General features: G+C 41.9%; 1 protein-coding gene across 1 annotated transcript; it reads left to right on the forward strand.

The window, feature by feature from the left end:
- The first annotated feature begins 1,686 nt into the window (after positions 1-1,686).
- hapln4 (hyaluronan and proteoglycan link protein 4) lies at positions 1,687-19,157 on the forward strand. Its single transcript, XM_050055254.1, has 8 exons — positions 1,687-1,876; positions 4,577-4,701; positions 6,215-6,347; positions 11,313-11,502; positions 12,324-12,496; positions 12,654-12,769; positions 13,170-13,356; positions 18,439-19,157. Exons 1-8 carry the CDS (start codon positions 1,687-1,689, stop codon positions 18,828-18,830), a joined length of 1,506 nt encoding a protein of 501 aa, XP_049911211.1. The 3' UTR covers positions 18,831-19,157.
- Positions 19,158-20,515: the final 1,358 nt, after the last annotated feature.

A 20,515-nucleotide genomic window follows, 5' to 3' on the forward strand; every position in this document is an offset into this window, starting at 1 on the left:
TAAAGGGCGCATGGAAGTATGTGGGCAGTGACGGTAACATCGTTTGAAACGGACGTATACATTTTCGTATGTAAAGGGAGCATAAATGAGCCCTTAAAGGGACAGTGTCATATATTAATTCAGGAAGGACCCAAATGCAGAGCAGCAGGCAGGTTGAAGGTTTCACAAAAAAGCGAGCCTTAATAAAGCTGATAAAAACATCCATAACTAAAATGAAAATCAACAGAGGTTTAACACGATGGACTCAGGGAAACAAGAGCAAGAGCACAAGATATTAGGCAGGAAATGGAGCAGGGGACAACACCAAGAACTGAAAAGGAACCATGGGAAACACACAGTTATACGCACAGAAAACTAATCACAAGGACGAGACACAGCTGGAGTAGGTGGACACGGTCAAAACGGTGGAAATGGGGATTGGCTAACAACAAAGGTGTGGTGGGGAACACTGGGGTGGAGCAAACAAGACAAATACAGAACAGGTGTAAAGGGAAGACTCTGGGAACAGGGAAGGACTAACGATACAGGTGTGACAGAAAACAGGCGGGAAAACACACAAAGACAGGAAGTAAAACCAGGCATGACACATGAGGAGAGAATCTACAAAATAAAATAGGAAGCAGATTAAACATGAATGAATAATATGAAACAAGGAAGAACACAAAGAGAAAACCCCAAAACAAAGTCAAAAACCCTGGATCGTGACAGACAGTACACAGTTTTCCTCCTACTATTTATAGCACTCTCCATATTGGAACTACATGGCTCCCCACTTGTGGAACTCAAAGTGCCAAAAAATAAATAAATATATAAATGCAAAAAAACTGAAAAACTCAACAGTAATGTCTCGTTCCAGATGTCATGACCTGGTTACTCAAGATAATCCACAGACCTTGTTGTGAGCAGTTTTAAATGGGAAATATTTTCTTTCTGCCAAACTACACCTGCGCAGAAGGAAGTGTGCATCTACTGCTAGCTCACCTAGCACCACTGAGCTAGCTAACATTACGGCTCAGCTGTCGTAAAATGGACAGAGCATTCGCAACAGCTGACTTTCACCCGCACACAAAGGGCTGGCAAAAAGACAGACTTGATTTTACTCCAACGAATCGTGGGACCCACAGTTTATTTTTTGCCAGCCCGATTCCATTGCAGTCCTCTGGATGCATGTTTCCCTCTGCGCAGTGATGCGGATGGTGGGTGTGGTTCTGCAGAAAGAAAATAGTTCCTACATGAAACTGCTCACAACAAGGTCTGTGGATCATCGTGAGAAAATGGGTCATGATTTTTGGAAATCAAGTATTTTTTTGGCACTTTGAGCTCCACAAGCTGAGTACCACCTAACTCAATTATATTTGAGAGAAGGCAGACATCTCTACAGCCGGCATCTCCAGTACTTGACAACTCACACCAAAACAATCTTGATTGTTTAATAGTAATATGGGTAAGAGGAGAAATATGTATTCTTGATTTTAGGGTGAACTATTCCGGTCTTTTAGAGAACTAGCTTTGATCTTCATAATTTAAGTTTATATTGGGCTCAAATGGTGCACGTTCCTAAACATATTTCTGGAATATGTTTGCTTGAGATGAAGACAGAATATATAACACAAGAGAGAGTTGGTGGTAGTGATAAGGGGTTTTAAATGAGCCATCTTTGCCCCAGGATCTGCTCTAGTTGGCTACATGACTCTCTGCAATCAGTACCCACTTAATTCCATCCAGTATGCTGAGTTTGGGGCGATGCTAGGCCATGTCATCTCTGATAACAGCCAAGTGACGGCAGTGTCGGCAGCTGGAATCAGGCCAGCTGATTTGGCCCGATTCTGGGACGTTAATCATGCTAAGTGTCAGCCGAGTCGGGCAACCAGACCTGGTCAGGCTAATTTCAACCGGTAATTTTGGCTACCTCGATACATGTAGGTGTTACACATACACTTAGAAATGACACTGTCTTACATCTAGTGGTCTGCAACACATCAGCAGGCAGTGAGCATGTGTTTCACATTGAACCACTTGGAGCTGCATTCATTTTTATGCACTGCACAAACACCAAATAGTCAGTCCGTCCCTGTAACAATCCTTTCTCCTTGATTTTGTTTGAACAATTAGACCTTTACATCCTGAAAATTCACTCCACTGAATCACTGCTGATAGACATTTCTTGCCCGTGGTTATTCTCAGTTCATTTTTTTGTGCATTTCATTAGAGAAAATTACCTCCCTCCGAGGTAACACGTAATCCTAGAAAAACCCTCAGTGCTACAGCAATATTAGAACAAAGTTGCCTGGAAGGTATTTCTCAGCTTGTAATAGATTTGTAGGAGGATAATCTTTCTCTGCTCTGCTCTGAGGTCCCTTAACTGGAGCAGCTCTCATGCAAAGGCCTTGTTGAAATCCTACAGATGCAGGGCAGAGAATGGTTTTGCTAATTTTAGAGTAACCAATGCATCATTTAAGATGACGTTAACTAACAACAAATCAGCTGTTGATGTCTTTGGAAGCAGCCTGCTGCAGGCTCAAGCCTGGAAGCAAGTTGTCTGTGTTAATATTGACCTCAAATTTCTCACTCTGACAAAGCATCGCTTAATCGTCAACAGTTTTTCCCCCTTTTCCTTGTGAGCTGCGTCTCATGCTGATAGGTCTGCGATGCTCCAGGTAGAGCCCCGGCAGATGTCTCCAACTCTGGGAGCTTCTCTCTCAGTGATCCCACACAGGACTGCAATAACTCAAGCAGCTGCACAGCAGATGACAGGTCCACTTCCTTGTTCTACAAGATACTGCGAGTCAACTTGAATCTCAGCAGCAGAGTGCAATAATGAAGCCATCAGTGTGGTTTCCTTTTTTTTCCTCTAAAGTTTAACACAAAGTGCAGCCGCCTAATGCTGAGTGTCCTGTCTCCTCTCATTGTTGGCTGCTATCATCTCAAGGGCCCTCTCTTATTTCGCGGTCATTGTCATGGAAGGCTCTCGTACAGTCTGCACCACATGCCCATATGGTACTTGAGAGACTTCAGTGTCAGACATGTCGTGCTGCTCTTTAACACCGTATTCCATTGGTGAGTACATGAAGAGCAAAAAGCACAAAGGGTTAAAGAAACTCCAAAATTCGATGAATGGGCTGCACAAACAGAATCATTTTCTTTACAGATTCTGGTTTCACATCATTGACCTAAATGTTGACCGACACATTAGCAGCTTTATACCAGTGATTCTCAGCCTTTTCATGTCAAGGACCCTTCAACTGATAAACATTAGGTCATAGAACCCCTTTTGAGAAGATTTTGCCTTCAGGACCTTCATCTGAAACGATTTTGGATGTTAGATATGATTACATTGGCCAGGTTAACTGATGTTAGATTATAGGCAAATAGTTTATTGTTTTTATTCAGTTTTTACGTTGTTGTTTTATATGGACCGATCTGAGTCTGACATAAAGTTTGTATTGAATTGAAAAGTTAATCATGATCATGATATGTCATTAGGCATGTCTGGTAATGTACAGGGTATTTATTAATCTAATATTTTTCAGTGGTGGAAGAAAATAATTCTATACTAAGGTAAAATTAACAATGCTGGAATATTAAAATACTTAGCAACATGGACGGATAATGAGACAATGAGCCCCGGGTACAGATATGCAAAGGGCTCCACCACCTCTCCTACAAAGGAACAAGACACACAGACAATGTGGGGATTTTGCATCTCTGGGCTAGAATCAAACCTGCGGCCACTGTGGCTAGGACATAGCCTTTTGTACATAGGACACCAGCTCTACCCTATGAGCTCGTGGGTGCTCCATTTTATGCCTCCTCATGGTAGTTATGCTCATTTTTTGTAGTTATTTTGTGTCTCTTTGCAGTTCCTTTGCATGTTGTGGTCATTCTGAGTCTCTTCCTTCTCGCTTCGTGTAATTTGAGTGACATTTTGCCTGGTAGACCCATTCAGTAATCCCTACATGATTAGCAACATGTGCATAAAGTATCAAAAGTAAAAGTAATAATAATAGTTGAGAATAACGGCCCTGCAGATGTGTGGACAGTTATATATATTGTCTGTAGTGTCAAATCAGTGTAGTGCAGTAAAAATATACCTTGAATTGGACTGCAGTGCAGTAGAAGGAAGTTCCTTAAATTGGCCTTTAAATGCAGTTAATTGAGTAAATGAAGGCTACCTCCATTCCACTACTGATATCGTTTATTAATGCTCATTATTGCACCATTATTATAATGTATTACAGTACAACATAAAATTTGAGCTGAAAGTATATCCTTTACTACCTCACTCTTCCACAGCCATAAAGTTGATTGGATGAATTTTATTTGTCTTGATAATATAAATCAGTCTCAATCTGCTGTCATAGTCTCAATACTAACAGCTTCCATTATTTCAATTGGTCTTTAATAGCAACAATGTTCCGCCTGAAAGTTAATGAGGTCTCACTGCATTAACTGCAACAAACTGTGTGACACTCAAACCAATAAGTGACACTCTAATGGGCTTCAATAAGGCACAGGAACACATTGGCAAACATTAAATCAGTGTGAAATCATTGCTGTGATTGACTTATCCACACAGCCTGCACAGTCAAATGTGTGCTGCGTCATCCGAGGACTGCGGGACCCACAAACACCGGAGGTTCCCCTGCAGTGCGAGAGATCAGCGATGGGACTGGGAGCAGTGAGAGGGAGGGAGAGAGAGAGGTGAGTGCTGCTGCTGCAGAACAACATTTAGCCTGGCTGAGGAGTTAAACAGCGCGCAGCGGCACATCTGCTCCATCCAGGCATTAATCCTGTTGTGATAGCCATGGTAAGTTCACTTCTGTGCTCCATTAGTGCGGCTCTGCTCTGCAGTTCTCTGTGTGCTGTGTGGGAACTGCAGGGATGTTCATTGGACTAACCTTGAGAAAAATGATGCAGCGGGGCTGTTTGTAGTGTGCAATGTGCATGTAAAGTGGCTGCTTTAGTAACTCTGCTTCACTGGGGCCTGTTCTGATGTTATGGACTGCAGCAGTGCTGTTTCATAGGAGGTGATTATTCCCAGGTGACACTGACAATGCAGACCTCTAGCTGAGCACACAGCTGCAGCGTACTGACTCCTGTATTTTGTTGTTATGATGATTTCATCCACAATGAAGCCCGGCCTATGTCTGTGAGAGCATGTGTTGAGAATTTGTATTTTGCACAAGGCTATCTGCTTTCCAATTCATCATGGATTTATGCAGCACCACCACTCATGCTGGGTCAAAACACACAAACACATACACACACACACAAGTTTGCAACTGCTCTGAGCAACCACTGCATACCCATCCATGAGCTACAGTTTGTAAAGATAATGAGCACTTGACCAGAATAAGCAGCAGTAGCTTCCAGGAGGAAGTGTTTTTCAGCAAGGTGATCCGTCATTGCTCACTGCAGGGGACATGGTTCACATACTCTGATGAGATTTTCAAGATGTGTTGCAGTCTCTTCCTGCCCACCTTAATGTCTATATGTATGTTCTTCTTTCTTGCTTGGTAATTATAATGATTTCATGTCTGCATATATTCCTCTGTTCACTGCCGGCCCCTGCTGAGCCAAGCCTGCCTCCCTCAGAACTTTCCAAACTCTTGGCGGTAAAGATAAAAAACGAGCCAAACAAGCTTTAACTTCTGACTATCCTGCGTGGACTATCTCCTCTTTTCATACTGTGACTGTGAGCGACACAGCTGGCAGATTTAAACTGCCATGTGTAGCAGACTGTGACTTGAAAGCATGACTCTCAAACCAAACAGTCAAGTCACAGTTGGCTAACCTTATTTCCTTGTTTTGAGAAGGCTGAACTAATGAATTAGCTGCTGCTTTTTTGTTTTTGCTCACTAGCCAGCTAAGCTACCCAACATTTAAACACCTAAAGTGTGAGTTCTCTGGTTGGGTTTCAGCATGACTGAGAGGCAGGAGACAGATGTGGGTTTTACCCAAGTTGCATGGCATGTGTGGATCTAGTCTTTATGTATGCAAAGTAAGTCCTAACAGAATTTTTATACCAAAGTTGCTACTGCCATTAAGTCATGTCCTTTGTTTCTGACACTGAGGATATCAGGCTGTTGTCCTTGGTGCTCTTTCCCTCTGTATTTTTAGGTCCTAATTGTGCCCCTGGAATGCTACTGTCTGGTTTCTCCATTTTCGTTTAACCTGCAATAACCACAACTCTCTGTTTTGTCCCTTCCTGCAGCTCCTAAAGCAGCGGCGGCCTCTGGCCTTTGCGAAAATCTCCCTTGTAGTTTTCATCCTGACTTCTGCCCTCTCGGTGACTTCTCTTCCTGCTGACATAGACAAGGGAAGGAGAAAGGTGGTGCACGTGCTCGGTAAGGAAAAATGATTTCTTCTTTCTTCTTGTTTCTCACAGCTCACAGCAGCAGGAGCAGGAGTCAGGAGCTCTTTGTCCTCCACTGATCTGCATAGCTGTTACAGCAGGGGAGAGGAAATATGGAGGGTACACTCTGCGGAGGTCACCTTAGAGTTAGCAAAATGGCAGCTTTGAAACCAGAAAAATGCTCTTGTTAAAGGGACATTTCATCCCCCAAATCAAATACTAAGCATAGCGTTAGTTCAGGCAGGACACGATGTCAAGCTCAGCTCACATCTCAGCTACATCAGCTGATCTAAAACAGCCTAATCAACTGATGGAGCAGCTGATTGATGGAAGGGAGTCACATGATTCACATGATTCCTTTCTATGCAACCAATTGACAAATCTCATTCAGGGCGCCCTATTTAAACTGCTCTGGCCTGCCTACTGTTGCTGCTTCCTCTGCAAGCCACTTTGCGCCCTGCCTCCACCCCAGCTCCTCCTTTTCATGTTGTGTCTGACTTATCAGTGTAGTTGCTGTTTGACATTGATGCTGGATCTGTTCTGTTCCTGGGGGGGTCTTTGCTGCTGCTCTCCCTGCCTTAGGCTTTCCATGTAGGTGCATGGAAGGGCAGGGAAGTATTGCTTCACTTGCTTTGCACGTGGAAGGGCAGAGAGGTGTGCTCTCTCCGCCGTAGGATTTCCACATAGGCGCGTGGAAGAGGCTTTCTGCAAAGGCCCGAGAAAAGGCAGAGAGGCCCCAAAACAGAGCCATACTGCCAAATATAATACTGCAAATGGAATTAAAGTTTTCTTTGATTTAAGTGTTCCTGACTGAAAAACATATTTTTCCTCTTACCTGCAGTGCAATTTATCAGTGTAGATTGTTTTGGTATGAGTTGCTGAGTGCTGAAGGTATCGGCAATGGAGATGTCTGCCTTCTATTGAATACAATGGAACTAGATGGCACTCGGCTTGTGTTGCCCAAAGCACCAAAAAACATTTGAAAAACTCAACAGCAATGTCTCTTTCCAGAAATCATGACCCAGTTACCCAAGGTAATCCGCAGATCTTGTTGTGAGCAGTTTCATGTGGAACAACTATTGTCTTTCCACACCAGTCCTGCCAACCGTATCACCATGCAGAAGGAAGAGGGCATCTACTCACGGACGACAGACTTGTGCTCATGACAACACGAGATGTAAACATGAATGGCGTCCTCCTACCCTGAGTTGTAATGCTAGCTACCTCAGTTGTGCTAGGTGAGCTAGCGGTGAATGCATGCTCTGCAACTCACACCAAAACAATTTAGATTGATAAATAGCACTACAGGTAAGAAGAAAAATGTCTTTTAATTTGGGGGTGAACTGTCCCTTTAAGTCTCACCCCAGGGCTTAATGATCCAAAGACAAAAAGGAGAAAACCAACATGCTGAAGCCTTCAAAGAAATCCAATGAAGGATTTTGAAACTGTATTTAGGACCATGCACAGAAACACACATTGTATTTCAAACAGAATTCCTGGAGCCAACGCTGTTATAACTCTAGAATATTAAACATTATTAAAGTTGTTAATATGCCATCTAGCACAGCACTACTACCACCAAGTATTCACTTGAGGACTGTGATACATTCCTAACATTTTACCTACTAATTAATGACAAGAGGGATTAAATTAATTGACTGTATGAGACCTGGCTGTCCGTTTTATCTGCAACATAGAGGCTAATAGACGTACATTTGTTCTTGTACAAGACGGCACTTTCCAATGACTCCTGCCTGCTATATACACTTTATTTTAGGTTTTTCAGCATATATTCTTACAGATACTTTGCAACTAGTAACAATAGCTATTGGATAATAATGATATAGTTGAGTGAAAGGTATTTTTCCCTCTGAATATGGAGAGGATAAAGTTGCATAAAATGTAAAAAGATGAGTGAAGTACCCTTTTTTTTGGACATTAGGGGCAGAGTAACTCCACAAACAAGCGAAGACACACAGCTCCAACATCTTGTTGTCTTATCATCCCATTAGATATGTGACCACCTGATGATTGTAAATCCTATATTCACTCTGCTTTTGGTCTGTTTTAGTCTCCATCAACTTTCTAAAAAAGTATCTGGGCCTTTAGAAGTTTGACATTCTTTTCCAGCTAGTCTCTAACTTTGTCTGCTGTGTGTTTGGTGCTGGGACGGTATCACACACACAGTGGTGTTATCAGAACTTGTTTCCACTAATTAACGGCTGTTCGCTGCTTCTAAGCTCCCAGTTTTACCATGGCATTGTAACACACGTAGAGGAGCACGCTATCCCAACCTTTACATCCCAATCCTTTTCACACAGGCGCTCTAAATAACCAGTAGGAGTCACTAGTTACATGGTGTGTGTCCTAACATCAGCCTGTTGCAGCGTTGGGAAATAATGTGCGTAAAGTTTTGATTAAACACCACTTTGCTTTCATGGCTGCTGGTGATAAACAACTTTGCAGAGAGCAGTAAGCAGTGACATGACTAATTGCTGGCTGGCATGGATAATTGTTGGTGCCTTTATCTGGTCACAACATAGCAGAAAACCTCTTGCAGCCGCTCATTAAATGTTTACACCACACTTGTTGTGTGTGCAGTCTTTGGCTGCCTGGGCAAACACACACAAGCAGCGTCTGAGCAAATGTCTGCCAAAAATGCAAACTAGGTCTTGTTATTGCCCGTTTGGGAGAAGAGACCTGTGGTTACCATTAGTATCAGGTCATTTTGGTGAATGGCTCTTAGCAGAGGTGGAGGTTAAGATTTGGAGTGGGCTAATCTGGTGACAGATCTGGACAGAAGAGTGAGTAAGCTGCACACTGATCTATGTCACCAAAACAATGTTCTCCACCACTGAATGTTGAGGCTGTAATGTGACAGCAGAAGTAAACACGCTTTATTAGCTGATGCAGATTCAATTTTGCAGGTGCCTCAGTGTGGTTTCTCTCACAAAGAAAACCAAAGAGTAAATTTTTCGGTTCGAGTAAGAGTTACAAATATTGACTGTGCCAAACAGCATTCCAAAAACATGACTCCACATATCCGTATAACAATGGAGAATTTAATACTACTACTTCTTCTTCTTCTACTACTACAAACACTGCAACTACTACCAATAATAATGACAATAATGACAAAAGTATGATGACTTTATAAAGGACACAGACGGAGGTCCATAGCGTACCACATAAAAACAGACAATCGTCTATATAGAAAATTACGAAAATAATAAATACAATATATAAATATGAAAAGACAAGAAGTACCCAACATTATACAAGTGCATATAAAAAGACATAATTCAATCAACTGCACCCACAAACCAGCTGGAGAGCCAGTGGCCCCACAGTCTCAATGAAAACCTGACTATGCTCAGCTCAGGGTCGGCCAAGGCCTGGATGACACTATTTTCTGAGACAGAGAGCCTACACATATATCGATCAGCCAAAACATTAAAACCAGTGGTGGGTGAAGTGAGTAACATTGATCATTTGGTTACAGTGCAATGTTCTGCTGGGAGACTTTCGGTCATGGCATTCTAAGTAACCCAACTAGATCCTTTAGTGTTATAGGTTTAGATTATTTTATTATTTAGAATGTGCATTTGTCTCCTACAATAGAAACATGATAGTAGCAGAGGACTTTATATTGACAAAATGAAACTGATGCAGAAACGACACAAATTGGTGCATAAAACTTTACCAGGATGCAGGAATGTATGGCCCCTCTCCCCCTATTCAATAATATGTCCCCCTCAGTGTAATAATGAAACCTATGCCCTTTTTCAGTGTTGTTATCTATCCTCAGCCATTTGACTCTTCCACTCCAACATATCAACATGTCTACAGTGTAAACACAAACAACATGAGCCAATGAAACAGACAGAGTCATAACAGGCACACAGCTAGCACTGACAGTTTTCCTAAAATGAAATGAATATATCGCCTTGCTTATTATGGGGTGCCGTTTGTAAAGTGGCTCAAGCTGAAAATAACATCAACATTTTGTAAAGTGGCTCAAGCTGAAAATAACATCAACATTTTGCCACATTTAGCTTCAAACAATGTTTAAGAAAGTGCTGTGAATTTTTTAACGTCACCTTTTACCACATTTACAGCAATATTTGTTAACTTAGAAGTATATTAAATGTTAAATCTAAATGCTAAATCTAAATCTAAATATTAAATCTAAATCTAAATCTAAATGTTAAATCTAAATGCTAAATCTAAATCTAAGTCTAAATCTAAATCTAAATCTAAATGTTAAATCTAAATGCTAAATCCAAAATCCAAAATAAAATCTCGAGATGGTCAGACTGTGTTTATAGAATCAAATAACGAATTAAAACCAACTTATCAGGGGAAATGAACACTTGAACATACATTAGCGTCACTATATCACCGTTTAGACTAATCAGATGTTGGTAAAGTCTATAAACACAATGATTAAACAAATATTACTATTTCTGTGTGCACGTTTTGTAAATTTGGTTATCGTAGATTAGCGGGGCTAACCGTTAGCTGTTAGCCCCGTTAGCGGTGTCTGTAATGACTCATTAACTCTAAACGGTACGTGAAAAAAATAATTTTTTCCAGCGGATGTCTTAGGTGCCACATTTAATATTTAGATTGAACTATTTAATATATTTCTAAGTTAACAAATATTGCTGTTAATGTGATAAAAGGTGACGTTAAAAAATTCACAACACTTTTTTAAACATTGTTTGAAGCTAAATGTGGCAAAATGTTGATGTTATTTTCAGCTTGAGCCACTTTACAAATGGCACCCCATAGCTTATATGATCACAATATATCACAATATAGTGAATTGTGATATGCGATACATATCATATCACCAGATTTTTGCCAATACACAACCCCAGAAAGCAAACCAGCAAGATCTCACAAAATCCGAGGTGATTATTATTCCCCAAATACAAAATATTTTCTTTTACAGAGGATGACACTGGAGCGGTGATTGTGCAGACAGCTCCTGGTAAAGTGGTGACACATCGCGGTGGCTCCATCACTCTGCCCTGCAGGTTCCACCACGAGCCGGAGAACACTGACCCCGCTCGTATTCGGATTAAATGGACCAAAGTGACCGATGCTCTGCAGTTTCAGGACGTCTTTGTGGCACTGGGAAGGTAGAATCTACATTTTCAGTTGATCAATTTGCATCCATTGTTTTAAATATTTTTTTTCTGACAAATGCTGATTCGATGGATTGAGTGAGAGACATTTCACTGCCCCATGCTATAGATGCTTAGCACTAGGGATGGAACAATATCAGATTGTATCACAGGTCATCATAAAAAAACACATTAAGTTGATTATGGTGAATTTCCATTATCAGTTTGATCATGAATATCATGTCCAGCAGCAACCAAAAGACTGCTGGGCAACTAACAAAGAAAAAGCAATAAAACCAGGATGCTTACACACCAGCCTATAAAAATAAATAAATAATTGATGATATGGTTATGCTAAAAAAATAAATAAATAATAATAATAACTATGATAATAACTATAATAATAATATATTTTATTTAAAAGGCGGCGAAAGAGTATAGAATATATTCTATTCAAAAGTTAAAATACCTGTTGGATTTTTTTAAAGATAGTTTTTTACTGAAAAGAATGTTGATTAGTAAAAGATGTGTGTCCTATCTGGAATGCAATAAAAATATTTTTGTTTTGTTGATTATCTGGATAATATCATGAATTGCAATTATTTTGTCCAGAATTATCGTGATATGAAATTTTCATATCTTCCCCTGCCTATTCAGCACACATATACAGTGTAGTATTTAAATCTATTAAACAATACATTGCTCTTTTCAGCAGGTTATAAAGTACAGGATGCCACATAAAGTCAAACTTTACAGCTTTTTTCAATGATTTTGCTCATATAGCAACTATTATGAAGAAAAAAAACCCCTTTTGCATTTCTGTCCTCTCTCTTCAGGCAGCAGCGTGCGTTTGGATCATACAAAGGCCGTGTGTTTCTGGAGCAGGCAGGACCAGGTGACGCCTCAGTGATCATCCAAAATGTCACGCTGGAAGACTATGGGCGCTTTGAGTGTGAAGTCACCAATGACATGGAAGACGATACGGGATTTGTCAACCTCGATTTAGAAGGTCAGGAATTAATCAAGATGCAGCTGGAAGAGATTTTGTTGAAGTTATTTCTAATGCTCAGCTGCAGCTGCAGAGATAGACTAGTTCACATGAGAAGTGAAATTCATACATTTAACAAGCTCACACTCAGCAGCAGGTCTGTCTCTGTCACCTGTAGGAGTGGTGTTTCCCTATTACCCCCGTGAGGGGCGCTATAAGCTCAACTACCACCAGGGGGAGGACGCCTGCAAGCAGCAGGACGCCATTCTGGCCTCTCACTCTCAGTTACACAAGGTGAGTTTAAGCCTTTCCTGTGGTTAACGTCTCTCGTTTGAAGTAGATTAAGAGAGACTAGAGTAGAAGCCACAGATCACTACAAAGGATTTATTAAAACTGTGTAGATCACAGCTGTAGCACATTTATAGGCCACTCTTTAAGTTGTAATAATGCACTTCCTGGCGACAGCCCTCAGCTATAAACTGCTTTAGAGCTGCAGTAAGTCTGATATTACGAATATGCATATGACCAGTGCAGAAATTTTACTGCAGGCCCATCCTCCTATTAAAAAAACATATGCATTAAAGTGCAGAGTAATGAAGTTATGTCAGAGGAGATAAACCAGATTCTTTCTCCTCTTAAAAATGTATTTAATCCTTCAGTATGACCCACTAATGTACATTATCTCCCTCCGCAGGCCTGGCTGGAGGGACTAGACTGGTGTAATGCTGGATGGCTGGAGGACGGCTCAGTCCAGTACCCTATCTCTCATCCCAGAGACCAGTGCGGCCGCAAGGACACCCCCGCTGGCGTTCGTAACTATGGCTACAGGCACAAGGAGGATGAGCGCTATGATGCTTTCTGCTTCACTTCCAAGCTCAGCGGTGAGAAACACAGACAGAGATGTAGGTTGGCGGCCATCATAGTGTGTGCTCGAGCATGTCTGTATCTGAGGATCAGAATCACTTTGTAGTCCATCTTCATGATCACACGACAAAATACAGACATCCAGCTGAGTGTCCAGCGTCTGTGGAGAGAAGGGACCAAGGCACTGACGGAGCTGGATTGTTGTGGTACTGTATAGAAAGAGGATACATCGTGAGTGTTGTTGAACCATGAGGAAATTAGGCCCATGTCTCTGATCTCTGCCTGTGATCTTGCCAGCCTAAGGCCATTGGATTTAGATCAGGCTGTGTTGACTCTTTCCTGAGAGGGCCACTGTGTCCTCTGGGTGCCAAGCATCGCCTTTCATCTCCCAGTTCTTTGATTTACATCACATCCCCACAGAAAGTCAGCTGGTGTCTCCGTCTCACACCTCCAGGTCCGTGAGCTCAAACAAACTTGGGAAAGTCGGAGGCTGGATTCATTTTTGCATCATGAAAATTATCTGTAGTCTCTGGGGCTTTCGAACAAGTCTCCATGTTTGAGAGGAAAAAAAGGTGTGATAAAAGTTTTTTTTATGCTGTCACTCAGTTATTGTTAAAAGCCAGTAGCAATTATTTACTATTTTTCAAAGCGTTGGATGAGAAGAATCTCATATCTCAGTCCGGTCTTTGTTTAAAGAAAGTTTAAAGAGCGCAAAAGTCCACTTAGAGTGAGCGGAGGAAGGTGAATTGGTCCAATAAGTGCAGGACTGTTGGAGATCAACAAACAGTATCGGTTGTGGGGTTTGAATGACTCAAAGCCAGGTATTTTTTAATGACACACCATTGACTTTCTAGCCACGTTTGTTCGACTCAAAGGCGGGTGTTTTTTAGAAACATCCCTTTCTTTTCTAACCATAACCACATAGTTTTGACACCTTAAGCTTACCACAAACCCCTTCTTACTCCTGACCCCTTTGGTGCCACGCCATTGTTTCGATGGCCCAAAATTCTGGAGACCCATTAGTCCCAAAAAATGCCCTATTTCTCTGATGGCCAGTTGTCCCAAAAGCAAACAGTCATTTCTCTGAAGTCCCATTTCTCCAAAAATACACCCTCCCTGCAGTTAGTGTCAGTTTCCCAGCAGAGTTTGAGCCACTGTGTTTTTCACCAACCTGCCTCTGCTTCCCCAGCGACTTTTGCTCCACCATACGTGGGTGTTTAATGCTAAAACATGATTTTTTTCCTGACCATACCCAAGTGTTTTTTGTACCTAAACCAAACACAGTGTTGTTGACAGTGTATCCATAGTTTACAGAAATGTACATTTCTTCTGGCGATTGGGTTGTCTGACTGCAGGAAGCGTGTAATTTCTGAGAAACAGGACTTTGGAGCAATAGGTGTTTGTTTTTGGGATGACTGCCTGCCAGTGAAATGGGCTTTTGGTCTAGTGCAGAGGTAGGCAACCTGCATGCAGCTCTTTAGACCCTCTCCAGTAGCTCTCTGGGGCTCTGACATAAGATTATATGGAAATGAATAATGGTTCTCTTTTAATGTTTGGATTTTAATTTTGTCATTGTGGCAGGCTTGAAGTTGCATTGTTGTATTGCCCTCTACAATTGTTAAAATGTGCAGCCTATACACCAAATAAAAAAATGTTTTAACATTTCATCAACTAAAATGTGCATCATACGTCGACGATCTGGTGCCTTTTCCTCCTTGCTGAACGTCAATAGCGGTGGCAAGCCAGGAGTCTCGGGAACTGCCCATTGGTTCGACAGCCCATTGGTTCGACATCCCATTGTTCCGACCATATTAAACCCATTGTTCCGAAGTCCGTTCTGAAATCATCATGATGCCCTGTGGTTAAGGTCTGGTTAGGTTTAGGCACAAAAACCACTTGGTTAGGGTTAGGAAAAGATCATGGTGTGGGTTAAAATGAAAAAGAAAGTGACAAACACATAAGCCGTGAGCCTGCTCCGCCTCAAGCCGGTCGCGGCGCACCATACGCCCGCCGCGAGCCGTTCAGCACCGCGGACAGTCGGACTAATGGGATGTTGAACCAATGGGCTGTCAAACCAATGACATGGACCTGGAGTCTCTCCAGTAAGGCTAGCTATAGATTCTGAATCCTAAAAAGGAAAAGTCTTGGAGGAAAAAGAGTGTGTGGACAGATTCACTTGGTTTCACAACCAACGCTGCAAAGTTAATGTACTAAATAACTATAAATAGCCCGCTGCAGAGTAGCCACTGTGTAGTAAATCATAGACTTGTAATGTTGATCGACTAATTGGGTCTTAATAAGCTGTTACCTTCATTGAAATATGTTTTGTGGCTCCAGACAGATTTTTTTTTTTGCCAATAATGGCTCTTTTAATAGTAAAGGCTGCTGACCGCTGGTCTAATGGAACATTTTTTGGAGTATCGGGGCTTTGGAATTTTGGGCCATCAGAACAATGGCCAGTCCCGAGCGCCTTCTACATCAAGATACGACGCAAAAGGCTGACCTAGACATCACGACAGTAATGCGGGTTCTTCTGCCTAAGCAGCAAAATGTGATCATGTTGAATAACCTGAATGCAAAGTATGAAGCTACAGCCAGCAGCTGGTTAGATTAGCTTCGTGACTTGAAACAGGGGGTAACAGCTAGCCTGACTTTGACTAAAGCTCTCCGTGTGACCATGGCAACCACAGAGATCACGGTGGGGAAACAATACAGTAGGGGGTTGTGCACCCTGCTGCTGCTGATTGTCACAGAACATTGACGCTACTGTCCGAAAGCATCTTCATTTTCACCGAAAACGGGCAAATTGACCTATGGCTAAGCCACGCCCCCTCCACTCACTCGGACAAACTATCAGCATTCAGTGACCGGCACTATGGCAGGTGTCACAGTACGCGACATTTCTCAGGAGGCAGTTGATGATTTTTGTGGACATAATGATCAGATGTCATTGAGAAGTAACCAAAAGGGCCTAAACTACACACTGGAGGGATGTATTCATCATTTTATTGTTGAGAAGGTCGATGAAAAGCTTAAATTACAAGCCAAAATTTACAGGTCACAGTGTACGCTTGTGAACCGCATCTTGTTGCCGTCCCCATCAAAGACAACAAGTTAAAGTGCCACTGAAGTTAATGTTTTTGGCTCAGAATATGAGAAAAGGATAACGGCCTTTTTACCATCTTTACCAAGAGTGTCTCTCCGTTAGTTTGGTGCTACAGTATTTACACTGAATCATTCAGCATAACGTTTGCCAACCTTTGTTATCTCTGCCATTACAGATAAGTTAATGAAGCTAAGCTCCAGAAGTTAACGTTAGCTTAACTAGAGCCCTTTGGACAACAGCTAACAATGATGTACGATCACCAAAGTACAAAACTAGAACAAAATAGGCTAATGAACTCCCAGCAAACAAGGTGACATGATGAACAACGCAGCTAGGAGCTAACGTTAGGCTAACTTTAGCTAACGTTAGCTAGAGATGTTAAAGATAACTTTATATTTCTTTCCAGCAAAGTGACAATATGTTGCCTCAAACACAATGTTGACTTACCTTAAAACAGATGTAGACATCATTGTTAATCTTATTCACGTTGAGTTGATGTTGTGGTCTAACGTTACCACACAACTTTATCCAAAGGAGACACTTTTCTCGGCTGAGATGTGGTTGCATGTACCCCATGCACACCGTTTGACCATTTTTAAACTTCAAATCTCCAAAAAAGCTCATAAAACCGAACAAAACTGACTTTCTGTAATGCACTTCAATGAACGTCCAGGTAGAGAATGTCCGAGTGTATGGGAATGGCTATATGCACTGTGATTGGCTCATTGCGTTTGAGGGCGGGACTTAGCCATAGGTCAACTGTGCATTTTGTACAGATCTAACACGACATATATTATTTAGTTTAGAAGTGCTGGTAGGCTCATTTTTTTTGTATCCGGACAGAGACCAGCTAACTATCTCCCCCTGATCCCAGTCTTTATGCTAAGCTAAGCTAACCATCGCCATATTTACCCCACAGATATGAGAGTGTTGTATTTCTTAGTGTCTAACTAGTCTTTTAAAACATTGACCATGTTTGTGAAACATAGTACACCACTGGCTGACAGGGAATTTTAATAATTCAGTCTGTAAAAACATGACTCTAATTCTGCCTGTGCCTCTTTAAAATTTAAAAAAAGAATTGAAAACTTGTCATGCTCTCTGAAAACTAAAGAGGTTTTTTATTATCTTGATAAAGGACAGTGCTCTGCAATGCATCATAAACAATGTTGGAATAGTCTAAGCTAGAACAAAGAAGCAGTGCCAGCGCTTCTCTCCTCAGTGAGAAAAAGGGTAGTATGACAGAAACCTTAAATGATTGCTCATGGCTTCCCCTGTGTGTTAATTATTGTGGACAGTCTGTTGTGGGCAGGAGGTTTCAGCAGTGGTCGTGACCGATACTGTTGCTCAGTCCAGCTGGAAGGTATTTACTGAGCGTCCCCCAGGGAAATATGAGACAATATTCTGCCTCTCTAATAGCCAGCAGTCACATAAACAAGCATAAAATCAATAGCTGAGCCAAGTGCAAACCTGAGGTTGCCGACATGATTTTCTTGATAGCAGTTCATGCTGTTCAGAGGAACCGTCAGCCTTTTTATTCTTGTTTTAGGTTCTTTACTTTTTGCCTCTTTCTTAGCAGAAGCTTTCCTTGTGATTCAGTTCAGTTGAAACAATTCATCCAATCAGGACACCAATTTCTTTAATACTGCCAGGCGAAAAAAAAGTCCCCACAGAGATGAGATGAAAGCAAAAATGGAAGCGTTTTAAGAGTAATTTTGAGTTAGAGTATTGCCTTTCGATTTTGAGCAGCTGCCCAGACGATGTTGGAACGATTTAATATTCTGTACACAGTCAGACCAGAGAAGCCGGGAAAACTGAGAATATCTTCCCTCAGGGCTCCTCGTGTCTCTGGGGCTTCACTCTCTCATTCACTCCTCTCTCTTTCGTCTTTTTTTGCCCTCCTGAACAATGCACTTGCTCTGTTTTCCTTTACCTTTTCTCATGTTCTTACAACAAACACTCTCTCCTCTCCTCTCCCTCTATATCCCCTCAGGCAAAGTGTACTTCCTCAAACGCTTTAAGAAGGTGAACTATGCAGAGGCGATGAAGGCTTGCATTCGAGACGGCTCAACGGTGGCCAAAGTGGGTCAGCTGTACGCTGCATGGAAGTTCCAGCTTCTGGACCGCTGTGAAGCCGGCTGGCTGGAGGATGGAAGCATCCGTTACCCCATAGTCAACCCGCGCTCTCGCTGCGGAGGATCCCAGCCAGGCGTCCGACACCTGGGCTTCCCTGATAAAAAATTCCGCCTCTATGGGGTCTACTGTTACCGTGAGAACAAGGATGAAACAGCAGGTGGTACCAAAATGACAAAAAGCCCCGCAGCTAGTTTGACGAGGAGGAAGAGCAGCAACAGCATCCCCATGAACGCCACGAGGGTGATTTAAAGTGGAAAGACTGAGAGCAAGAAGGGGGATGCAATTTTAGATTTGACAGCAACAACTGTCGCCTAGCAGCCGACTCCATTCATCGCTTTCAAAGTAAAACACTCACAGACAAGATGTACTCATTTGCAGATTTGCCAGAGAGAAGAAGCGAGGCTGTGTAAAATTAAGGGTGACATCTTTATTAGGGTGATTTTCCTTTTCGTCTCAAGTCAGTCAGTCATCTTAAGGAGTGAGTATGTTAGCACATCTGCCGCTGGAAAACTGTGAGGTTAAACAGCAGCTTGATCGTCGCTCAGGCACACATCAGATCAGAGAGTCTGCCATGAATATCCTTGTTTACGTGTGTGTGTGTGTGTGTGTGTGTGTGTGTGTGTGTGTGTGTGTGTGTGTGGATCATAATTTGGCCCCTGCTGTGGCTCCTGAGCTCTGAGCTCTAGTCTGAGCCAGAATCCCGGTGCCAGGGTGAAAACATTCATTACTGGGTGAGACGGGATCATCTGCCTGACTGTACAGGGGGAAAAAATCCTGCAAGTTTTGATTGTACCGAGTTTAATTGCCTGTATCCGGGTGCCATGCTTGGTTAGCAACCCTCTGGCACAATGCGAGACATTTTCCTCATTAACTAAGACCTGGCAATCTCATCATTAGAGCTGAACAAGTAGTAAATATTGCACTAGCTCTAAAATATTTGCACTTTAAATACATAGAGCTTTATTTTATGATAGTGTCTTCGCATAGACTAAAGCGAGCATGTATTGCTTGGCTGAGATCAGTTGCTGAGGCTGAATAAGCAGAAATAAAAAGCTACAATAATTACTATTTACCTCACATACTGCACATCTAAGCAACCCGGGCCACCGATTGCACTATAAATGTTGCACACAGCAACCTTTATTACAGAGTATGTTTGCCTCTAGAGAATGGATGAATGTTCTAGGAAAAAATAAAGTCTTGAAATTGTTGTGTTTGGGTGCAGTTATTTTTCCCTATATCAGAAGATCTAAGGATATTGGACCAAAAAAGGAAAGAAATATAGCAAATGCACTTCCATACAGGGTACAAAAGTTCACTAAATGGCCTGATGAATTTAATGGGCATGGGCTGCATTTACACAGTGCTTTTATCCAGAGCACTTTATGGTTTTCACACACACTAATGGCAGTGAGCAACCACGCCATGCACAGGCTTAACCATGGTGAGCAATAGAAGGTTCAGTGTGTTGCAACTGTAGGACAGATCATAGAATCGACTCGCTGACCCTGAGTTTAATGGACAAGCCGCTCTACCTGCTGAGCCACAGCTACCTAGTCTATCATTCTACTGTATCTCTAAGTTCGTGTAGAGGATACACATGAAAACAAGACTATAGACTCTTTCACACATAGTTCCTGGTAAATTACTGGGATAACCTTTCAGGCACCTCCAGTGTTTTTCATTATTACATTCAGGAATGTTTCCCGCTTGAGCCTTTTCACACATGCTATGACAATGCCAGAATAGATAGGGCAAGGACTAGTCCAGCAGATGGTGGTAATGCAACACTTAATGGATGCCAACTGCCATAAAACTCAGAAGAAGAGGAAGAAAAAGTTGTGCATTCCAAAACCCTGACTACCATGTCGCATAGTATGCCAGAAAAAGATTTAGTATGCCCCAATACATAGTATGTAAAATGAAGTATGCCA

This window comes from Epinephelus moara, chromosome 10, assembly GCF_006386435.1.
Source record: "Epinephelus moara isolate mb chromosome 10, YSFRI_EMoa_1.0, whole genome shotgun sequence".
In the NCBI taxonomy this organism is placed as follows: domain Eukaryota; kingdom Metazoa; phylum Chordata; class Actinopteri; order Perciformes; family Serranidae; genus Epinephelus; species Epinephelus moara.